General features: G+C 38.0%; 1 protein-coding gene across 1 annotated transcript; it reads right to left on the bottom strand.

Annotated features, from left to right (window-relative positions):
* Positions 1-8825: 8825 nt before the first annotated feature.
* On the bottom strand, positions 8826-10215 carry LOC101099324 (olfactory receptor 52K1-like). Its single transcript, XM_003992826.3, has one exon. The coding sequence runs from the start codon at positions 10122-10124 to the stop codon at positions 9174-9176; it is 951 nt and encodes a 316-aa protein (XP_003992875.2). The 5' UTR covers positions 10125-10215; the 3' UTR covers positions 8826-9173.
* Between the last annotated feature and the right edge of the window lie 819 nt (positions 10216-11034).

Genomic DNA, 11034 nt, shown 5'->3' with positions numbered 1-11034 from the left:
TCCATGTTTTCTACCCTTAAGGAACTTTGAATCTCATTGAGTAGATAGAACATAAAACATCATTAGAATTGATATTACAAGACAACTTACATAAAGAAATGGAGAAAAGGTAGTGTTTTCTATGTTCATGGTGACATCAAGAATACCCTGATAAAAGAAGTGAAAATATGTTTGAACTAATTCATTGTTTTAGAACACACATTTGTACATGATGATCAAGCTAAGCTAACAATCACAAAAACCAATTTACTGTCCTGAAATCTCAGGCCTTGAGTGTCTGTATAAATTGAATAAAGCTTGCAGTTTGTAATGCCCCGATGTATTACAAAATCTGTTTTCTCTAGCACTACTCTGAGATATGGTTGCCACTAGTCACATGTGACTGTTTAAATTTGATTAAAATTATTCAATATCTCAGTCAAAACACTTAAGTGCTTAACAGACACACATGACTAGTATCTAGCATATTGGACTGTTCAGATACAGAATATTTCCATCATTGCAGAAAGTTCTGTAGGAAAGAACTGCTCTGAATATATCTTTCAGGTCCTCTCCACATTCACAAATCTCTGTAAGTACAGCCTTGCCTCTAGCTTACTGAGAAAATGAGGAGCTGCTGTGTCTTTTGGTTCTCCATCTAAATTCATGTTAAACTCCCTATTCATGGGGCTCTCCCTCCATTCTCCTCACAGCTTCTTTCTCCTCATAAGAGAACTCTCATCTTTAGCAAGAATGATATTTTTTTTACTATTTAAATTCAAGTTAGTTAACATATCGTGTAGTATTGGTTTCAGGAATAGAATTTAGTGATTCATCGCTTATGTATAACACCCAATGCTCAACCCAAGTGCCCTCCTTAATGCCTGCCCATCCCTCTACCCACTCCTCAAGCAACCCTCAGTTTGTTCTCTGTATTTGAGTCTTTTATGGTTTGCCTCACTCTGTTTTTATCCTTTTTCCTTCCCTTCCCCTATGTTCATCTGTTTTCTTATAAGTGAAATCATACAATATTTGTCTGACTTATTTTGCTTAGCATAATACACTCTAGTTTCATCCACATTGTTGCAAATGGCATGCTTTAATTCTTTTGGATCACTGGGTAATATCAACAATTTTTATCTTTCCCTCTAGCTCATTTTTATTTTTTCAAATCATTAAACACTGGAGTGGCCCAGTTTTTATGCGATCTTTCTTCTCTTATGGGATACAGTTAATGTGGGATTTTTTTTTAAGCACAAGTCCTTATCTCCAAGCCCCTGTTTCTTCCTCTCTAAATAAGGAATAGCAATGCTCTGTTTTTATGTAAGGATTATAGGGAAGAGTAAGTGGGATTATATATAAAATCCTTTTGTACAATCAGGATTTGCTGAGCCTTATTTGTCATATAAGTGTATCTCTCTCTTCCTCCATAAAACTACACTTTTTATTAAAAAATTAATATTCTCCCTCCTTTGATCAGGTCTGAACACTCTGTGTTCGACAGTGCATGAACCCTACCTCTCTCAGATTCACAGTCTCAGAGTGGGAGCATAATGGAGCCAGTCACCTTCCCCTAATATCCAGAACATGGGAACCTGTTTTTGTAGTTAATATTTTATCCTGTTTGTACTATTTCAAGAGCTAAAATGACCACTCTAGACAATAGAACTTGTCTATTTGTTTTTTCTCCTAAAATTGTTTAGAGGGGTCTCATACACAGAAAGTACTCAGTTAATGCGTGCATCTATTTTAAAGTCAATAAAATATATCCTTAAAAGATATCAGAATGATGGATTTGAAAGATTAAGACTCAAACAGGAAGATAGTCACCTAAGGTCCTTCAAGGATGTGGCTTGTGGGAGAAGAACCTATAAGAAATGTTTCTCGTTGAGCCATTCAAATAAAAGGGGCCAGTATGATTACCCCATCAGCAACCCTGGAAGAACTTGGAACTCAGGGAAAGGGGGGGGGGATAAAAGTTTACAAAGTATTTATCTGCTTGCTCTAGGCAGGCCCTAGGGAATAGTAAAAGATTTTAAGGTTTATGGATATTTTTATCTATAGAACTTCTAGGGTATGGACTCAAATTTATACAAGTGCTCACATATTTTTCTGTCTGCAAGATTTAAAAATTTATTTCCAAGTACAAATATTCATCTATAAAATGATTGAATTCATAGACAATATAACAAAATGTGAGTTTTTATTACAGAGGAGCCTAAGAAAGTAAATGCCATTAGAAAGTCTTTGCTGATGCTCATTAACCAAGAGCTTGCACTGTTAGAATTTATGCAAACTTCTAAAATCAGTCCCTATCACCTACTGTATCATGATACCTTATTTGGATCTGTTTCAGAAATCACATTTGTTTTCTTTCATTTCTTTGACTTATTTTGATGTATTATGAAAAATTGTGAATTTCCAAGAGCATATTATTACCAAGATGATTTTGTCTCCTTATATTTGAAATGGCATTGCAAAATGATTTCCTGTAGAGCTTATCATTGTAGCAGAGGTCACTTTAAAGACTGTTTTAAAGAATAATGTCCAAGTTAATGGCTCCTATCTCTTCCCTTAACACTCATTCTCTAGAAGGAAGAGACCAGTAGACAATGGTTGAACAGCATGTTTCAATTAACACATCATTATTCAAAAATATATATTTCTTACCTTTCCCTGTATCTTTCTAGTTCAGGCTCATTTTCTCTCTTGACTAATGCAGAAGCCTCCTAACTGGGCCCAGGGATACTGGTAAGTGTGGGAAGAGGAATGATAAGTGAGAAATGATAGGATCCACATAGGAATAATCAGGCAAAACTTCTTGGAGGTGGACCAGTGTTTCTGGTTATCCTCTATAGTGAAGGGAGTTTCTGGAGTTTGTAGACAAAATATTTGGGTTGGATTCTTAGTACTTATGCCTCCTTTGTTGAAGAGCCAAAACAGAGGCAATAAAGGAACTGGGGAGAGAGCAGGGAGTTGATGCTTAGGAACAGGACTAGGTATGGGAGGAAATTGAGAGTGTCCTTATCCTTCCCCACTCCCCACATGTCACCTCTTGTTTTAAAAAACACAAGAGGACTCCCCTGACCCAGGGCTCCCACCCCTTGAGTTCCCTGCAGCCCATGCCACCTCCCTCTTTGTGGTTCAAATCATGCCTCCCAGGGGTCATGCTTAACTCTCCAGACACTGAGTGCTTCAGGTAAATCCTGCTTGTGCCTTGGTCTTTAATGTGCTTCTGCTTACCTCTACCCCATCCTTGCAGTGTCTCCTAACAAAGAGAGACTCATTTAAACATATAAACCAAAACCAATTCCTGTTTGTGACCTGGAAGGGCAGGAACTCCAGCCTAACCAAGCAAAAATATCTGATCTTACTTTGCATACATGTTACATATCGGCTGGAGCTAGACATGGATTTCCAGCTTGTAACTTTGGAATGGCACTTCCCTGATCTCAGATGGGTTTCCTTATCTCTAAAATGGAAATCATAATCCCAATTTTTCCTAAACCACAAGAAGAATAGATCACTAACTATATAATCGAGAAGCCATTATGATGTGATTACTTATTAATAATTACCACTTATAAATAATAAAAGGTGATATTCTACCTACAACTGGACTCAATGCTGCTATTTTTCAAAGACCCGAGAAAGGAACTAGTTTATACCTTATACCAAAGTCTGCCATGGATGATGATGACGACTACCACAATTTCCATAATACTTTATCTTTAATTTGAAAGATGCTCTTTTAATTTTGACTTAATTTTGTCTTTATTTTGTCTTATTGTGATAAGAACACTTGAGACCTATCCTCTTAACAAATTTTAAGTGTACAATACATTGACTACAGGTACAATTTTGTATAGATTCATCTTAACTGAAACTTTATGCCTATAATTTTCCATTTCCCCTCCCCCCCAGTTCCTGGTAACCATAATTCTAGTCCTTGACTTTATGAATTTGAATATTTTAGATACTTCATATTAGTGTAATCCTGCAGAATTTATCCTTCTGGGTCTGGCTTATTTCACTTAGCATAATAAACTCAAGGTCCATCCATAATGTTGCATATTGCAGAATGTCTTTTTTTAAGGCTAATTAGTATTTCATGAAATATGTATACCACATTTTCTTTATCCATTCACCTGTTGATGGACTTCTAGGCTTTTTTTCCCACTTCTCAGCTATTGTGAGTAATGCTGCAATGACTACAGGAGTGCTAATATCTTTTCAAGATCCTGACTTCAATTCTTTTTGGATATATACCAAGAAGTGCCAGATCATATGGTAGTTCCATTTTTAATTTTTTGAGAAACTTTTGTGCTGTTTTCCATAGCAGCTGCACTATTTTGCATTCCCATCCACAGTGTGTGCAAAAATTCCAATTTCTCCACTGTGTTCTCTTCACCAGCACTTGTCTGTCTTTGATAATAGCCAATCTGACAGGTGTTAGGTGATACCTCATTGTAGTTTTGATATACATTTCCCTAATAATTAGTGACCATAAGCATTTTTTCACATACCTGCTTGCCATCGGAATGTCCTCTTTGAGGAAATGTGAATTCAAGTCCTTAGCCCATTTCAAAATGAGGTTATTAGTTTGAGCTGTAAGAGTTCCTTATGCTTTTAGAGATTAACTTCCTATCAAATACATGGTTTGCAAATATTTTCTCCCATTCCATAGTTGCCTTTTTACTGTTGATTGTCTTCTTTGCTGTGTACTTTGATGTACTCTTACTTTTTAATTCTTATTTTGATATAGTCCTACTTGTTGACTTTTGCTTTTGTTTCCTCTTCTTTAAATGTCATTCCATGAAATCATTGCCAAGACCAGGGTCATGAAGATTTTCCCCTATGTCATCTTCTAGGAGTTTTACAGCTTCATGTCTTGTGTTTAGTCTTTAATTCATTTTGAGTTGATTTTCATGTATGCTGTAAGATAGGAATACAATTTCCTTATGTAGATGCCCAATTTTCCCTTCACCATTTGCTGAAGAGACTGTTTTCTCTATCGTGTGTTCTTGACACCCTTGTTCATGGATCAGTTGATCATCTGTGTAGATTTATTCCTGGGTTTTCTTTGTGTCATTAGTCTATATATCTATGTTTATGCCAGTACCATACCATTTTGATTACTATAGTTTTGTAATACTTTTTTGGAATCAAGAAGTGTGCTGTCTCCAGCTTTGTTCTTTTTTCTCAGGATTGGTCTGACAATTCACAGCATTTTATAATTCCATGTGAATTATGGAATTCTTTTTTCTACTTCCATAAACAATATTTGTGGTTTTCATAGAGGTGCATTGAATCTGTACGTTACTTTGGGTACTATGGACTTTTTAATTCTTCCAATCCATGAACACAAGAGGTCTTTCCGTTTTTTCATGTTCAATATATTTCTTAGTTTTCAGTATTTAAATCTTTTACCTCATAAGTTTATTCCTAACTGTTTTATTCTTTTTGGTGCTATTATATATGGGATTCTTGTACTAATTTCAAGATAATTAGTATATACAAACACAGCTTTCTTTGTATATTGATTTTTGTATTCTGTAAATTTCCTGACTTGTTTGTTCTAACAATATTTTTATGGCATCTTTGGGATTTATTATATATGAGATTTGTCACTGACAAAAGGATAATTTTACTACTTCCTTACCAAATTTAGATGCCTCTTATTTCTTGTTAGTGCTTTGGCCAGGACTTCCAGTACTACATTAAATAGAATTAGCAAGAGTGGGCATCCTTGCCTTGTTCCTGATTTTAGGAGAAAATCTTTGTTTCACATGGAGAATGTTATAGACTTTTCATATATAGCCTTTATCAAATGTATGTGTTTTGCTTCTAGTACTATTGATTTTATCATATAAGTATACTGAATTTTATCAAATGCTTTTTCTGCATCTATTGAGATAATCCTGATTTTTTTAATTCCTTATTCTGTTGATGTGGCACATCATTAATTGATTTTTTTAAATATTTTTGTATATATAAGACCCCCCAGAATAAATCCTACTTGGTTGTGGTGTATGATCCTTTTAATGTGCTGTTGGATTTGGTTTGTTAGGATTTTCATGTCTATGATCATCAGGGATATTAGCCTAGTTTTCTTATGATGTCTTTGGCTTCAGTATCAGGATAATCCTGGCCTCATAAAATGAGTTTGAAAGTGTTCCCTCTTCTTCGATTTTTTTTTTGAGAAGGAGTAGTGTTAATTCTTTAAATATTTGGTAGAATTCACCAATGCAGCCCTCTGTTACTGGGTTTTTCTTTAATGGGAGATTTTTCATGACTAACTTAATCTCTACACTATTTATGGGTCTGCTTTGGCTTTCTATTTCTCCGTGATTTAGTTTTGGTAGGTTATATGTTTTAAAAGCAATCTCAGAGCTCTATACCCCAACTATACATAGTTCCTTTTGACAGAAGTATACTGGGTCTAACTTTATCTTTCCTAACTGTTGGCTTCTGGGTGTGTATACTGAGCTCTCCTTATGATGGATGATCTCCTATGATGTTGAAACAAAATGAGATTTCTACATAACACCTTTAAATTTGGAACTTAAATTAGCCAAGCACAGCAAGGCTGAGGAGATACAGACTATACAAAGGGAAGCTAACCTAAATACTAATGTGGGAAAAGCTAACATCAGGGGCAAATTGCAGGTGAGACAGAAAAAAAAATCCACTTTGGATTGAGAGAAAGCTGATGATGGAATAAGGACACACTATTCAGTTATATGTATCATGTTTGTAGGAAACAGGGATCTAGAGCCATGGCCAGGAGGCTGAGGTGACAGGCTTAATAGAGTGATTGACTATAGCTTATAATCAAAACATCCAGACAAGAGCCAGATAAAGTAGACAGGGTGTGAAGGAACAAAGTACCTTACTTTGCCCCTTGGCTCCATTCTGAAGGGATAAAACCTAATGTCATGGATGCAGGGATAACAAGCACATGGAGTAGGAAATGGCCATAGCTTAGATAACTATGTTGAAGGTCACTAGTAGAATATTAGAACATTTCAGCTCAATTCCATTTGCTTTTCTGTCTTTTGTTCAGCCAATATTTATATTTATCCACATATCTAGCTTTTCTGTTCAATTCCTCCTGCAATTCTATGTTTCTACCTGGCTCATTTTCCTTCAGCCTAAAGGACTACTTTTAGTTTTGCTTTTAGTGCAGGCCTAATATTGACACATTCCATCAGTTTTTGTTAATAACACTTGTTCTTTCATCTTCATTGTTGAATATTTTCATTAGTACTAGAATTTTAGAGGGGTAATTTTTTACCCATTTTAAGATATAACTTGTTTCTGACTAATCCTGGTGGTTCTGATATTAGAATACCTGGCTATGGGATCTTTGTAATATTGGACTTATAATGGAAGCAAAGCCATTATTTCCTCATTGGGGATGGGTAAGATCTACAGGCTGGTGACATTCCTCATGTAAGTCATCAGAAGGACAATAAGACCTCTGTTTGGAAATAGCTTCTTTCAAGTTATACACTGTGTTGTTAGTATTTTGCAGTTTTTAAGCTTTCCACCTGTACCAACTATGCTCAGAAGAAACGAGAGGTTTTAACAAAATAGAAACTAAAGGTAGAATATCATTTCTGTGTGTGTGTGTGTGTGTGTGTGTGTGTGTTTTGGTGTCAGAGGGAATTATAAAAGCAGAGATGTGAACCAAGCATAAGACCCTGGGTTCGTGCTACAGTCTCCCCTCTTTGAAACTTCCATCCTTCCATACCCCACCTGACATAGGCTCAGATTCTTTCAAAGCTAAATAATGTCGGGGCGTCTGGGTGGCGCAGTCGGTTAAGCGTCCGACTTCAGCCAGGTCACGATCTCGCGGTCCGTGAGTTCGAGCCCCGCGTCAGGCTCTGGGCTGATGGCTCAGAGCCTGGAGCCTGTTTCCGATTCTGTGTCTCCTTCTCTCTCTGCCCCTCCCCCGTTCATGCTCTGTCTCTCTCTGTCCCCCCCAAAAAAAAAAAAAAAAAAAAAAACGCTGAAAAAAAAATTAAAAAAAAAAAAGCTAAATAATGTCTAGATATATATGTAGACCCAGAGACAGAAATTAAGGCAGAATAAGATAGAGATATATAATTTCTAAAGAGTAGTCTGAGGAAACATGGGACTCACAAGATGAAAATAGAAGAATGCATTTGTGGAAGATGGTGTATGAGGGCCTATATGATCACACACAAATTCTAGTTGTCAGGATTAACATTAAGGAAATTTTCTAGCATGTAAGTTTGCATCGGATAGAAAAGAAAGAGAATACAGGTCTATATCCCCATCTCCTGTCTGTTTTGCCTACCTATGTCTTTCATGATACTGAGCCTTGTGATGGGCAGGTCAGAGACAACAACCTATTATGTTTAGCATTTCCTCCTTTGTCTTGGGACATAGATATAAGTGCAGCACCCCCACCTTAATATGTATTCCCAGCACAGATTTAGGACTCAATAATGTTTTGTTACTGGATTATTGAATGAATAAAGAATTCACATTCTTGGTGAAAACATAAGCTAGATCTGTGTGCAAAGAGTTGCATGATGTGTAAAGAAATGGCAAGGGACATGTTTTACTCAGAGATTGGTCATGAGAATATAGAGGTCAAAATAGGTCAAAAAGTACATAGGCTGACTCAACTGAAGAAATAAATTTTAACAAGCAAAACTGTCTGACTTGGAACCTGTAGCCCAGGAAGATTATGAGTTCCCCAAAACTGGTAATGTTTAGCTAGATACTGGACATCAACTTTCAAACTGTATAGGTACTCTTGTCTCAGATGAAATGTTGGTCTTTCCCAGCTCATGATCCCAGTGGCTCTGAATAGAAACTCAGATTCTCAGTCTTATTAAATGAACTTGAAAGCATCTTTGTGTCTTTAGATAATGTTACCAAGAGGAGAGTGGGTCAAGCCTTTGTCAAGCCTCCTAATAGAGTGGGCTCTTTGAGAAGGCAGCAAAGTCAGCAGTCAGCCTTTGAATTCAAAGTCAACCAAAGAATACAGCCCCATGAGTCCTGATCAGACTGGTGACTGAGTTTCAGGACATCATTAAGTTTTTTCATTACACCAGGAAAGAACTAAACTGGCATCCCTCCACTTCCTATCATACCCCCACCCCCAGTTCAGCATTCAGTCTGGCCCACTCTTTTTCCACCTGTCCCTAACTCTCCATTTATACATCCTTTCTTGAGAATAGTCCTAAGGCTCGCTTGCGAATCTGCTTGGTCTTGACACCATAGATGATGGGATTAATCATGGGTGGGAAGAGCAGATAGAAATTAGCAAAGAGTATGTGGACATGAGGGGCAGCCTGGCGAGCCACACGGTGCATGACTGAGGAGATGACCACAGGTGTGTAGAAAGCTAAGATAGCACCTATGTGAGACACACATGTCCCAAAGGCCTTGTAACGGGCCTCCTGAGAGGAGAGCCGTAGAACTGCTCGAAGGATGAAGATATAAGACAGGATAACAAAGAGCAGGTCCAACACCACTATAAACATGGCCACAGCAATGCCATAGATATTGTTGAAGCGAGTGTCCCCACAGGCAAGCCTTACCACAGCCATGTGCTCACAGTAGCAGTGGGCAATTAGGGGGCCTCGGCAGTAGTGGAAACGTCTGAGCAGAAAGGGGAGTGGAGTCATTAGTGTCACAGCCCGAGTCACAGCAGCCATGCCAATCCTAGTGATAAGGGACCCAGTCAGGACTGTGGTGTAGTGCAGTGGCTTGCAGATAGCCACATAGCGGTCAAAGGCCATGGCCAGAAGCACTGCTGACTCTATGATAGAGAAGGAGTGGAGAAAGAACATCTGGACCAGACAGGCATAGAAGTTGATCTCCCGATCTCTGAACCAAAAAATAGCTAGCATTTTGGGAAGTGTTGTAGAAGAGAGAACCAGATCAATGACTGCCAGCATGGCCAGAAAGAGGTACATGGGCTCGTGGAGGGCTGCATCAGTCTGGATGATGAAGAGGAGGGTGCAGTTGCCTAGCAAGGCTAGAGTATAAGCTGAGCAGAAGGGAATGGAGATCCAATTATGTAGGTGCTGCAGGCCTGGAATCCCCATCAACACGAAGACTGACGGATGGGTTGAGGTGATGTTGGAGGCTGATGTGACCATTGGAAATCCTCTTCTGTTCCTATTGTCTACTTCCACAGGACCTGTCCAGAGAGTATCCTGTGTCAGCAGAGTTCTAGCACTCAAGTTTAAGCTCTGATCATTCACATGGAAGGATTAGCCCTTGATATCATTCTAGACCTTAAATTAGAAAATAATCCTAATATATAAATACCATTTAACTATTATCACAAGGCAACCCTCATTGAGGAGTTGAGTGGAAGAACTTTGTTATCTTTGTGTGACTAAGGACCACTTTGTAAAGGTCTAGCTTGTCTGTATGAAAAATAATTAAACCTAGCCCCTTCTAATAATTTACTTTCCTCCAAGTTCTATAAATTTTTCTCTAATAGGGGCTCAATAGGCCTTTGACACTCAGAAATTTCACCAACTAAAGCCCTACTTCTAGCGAATTTGAGAACATGAGCAGATCTATTATTGTTTTCCTTCACCTAACTTTAACTTCCATTCTACATGCTTCTACCTTCACCCACTTTGCTTTCTAGCATCCATGACATTCAAAGGAAGAGATCCTCCACCCCCATCTTTTTGCAAGATTGACTTCTAAACTTCATACCATTCTTTTTCATTCTGGTGTCCTTTATCTTTCTATCTCATTTTTGTCCCTTTTATCGTTCTCTTTGAAAAAGCGTAAAGAGGGGCACCTGGGTGGCGCAGTCGGTTAAGCCTCCGACTTCAGCCAGGTCACGATCTCGCGGTCCTTGAGTTCGAGCCCCGCGTCGGGCTCTGGGCTGATGGCTCAGAGCCTAGAGCCTGTTTCCGATTCTGTGTTTCCCTCTCTCTCTGCCCCTCCCCCATTCATGCTCTGTCTCTCTCTGTCCCAAAAATAAATAAACGTTGAAAAAAAAATTAAAAAAAAAAAAGCGTAAAGATTTGTGTCCCACAATTTTAT

The sequence above is a fragment of the Felis catus genome, chromosome D1 (genome assembly GCF_018350175.1).
Source record: "Felis catus isolate Fca126 chromosome D1, F.catus_Fca126_mat1.0, whole genome shotgun sequence".
Taxonomy (NCBI): Eukaryota; Metazoa; Chordata; class Mammalia; order Carnivora; family Felidae; genus Felis; species Felis catus.
Note: the sequence above shows the minus strand (reverse complement) of the source record. Positions and strands in the feature narration are given on the sequence as shown.

Coding starts and splice junctions, on each gene's coding strand:
- LOC101099324 (XM_003992826.3), bottom strand. CDS start 10,124: ATGGTCACATCAGCCTCCAACATCACCTCAACCCATCCGTCAGTCTTC.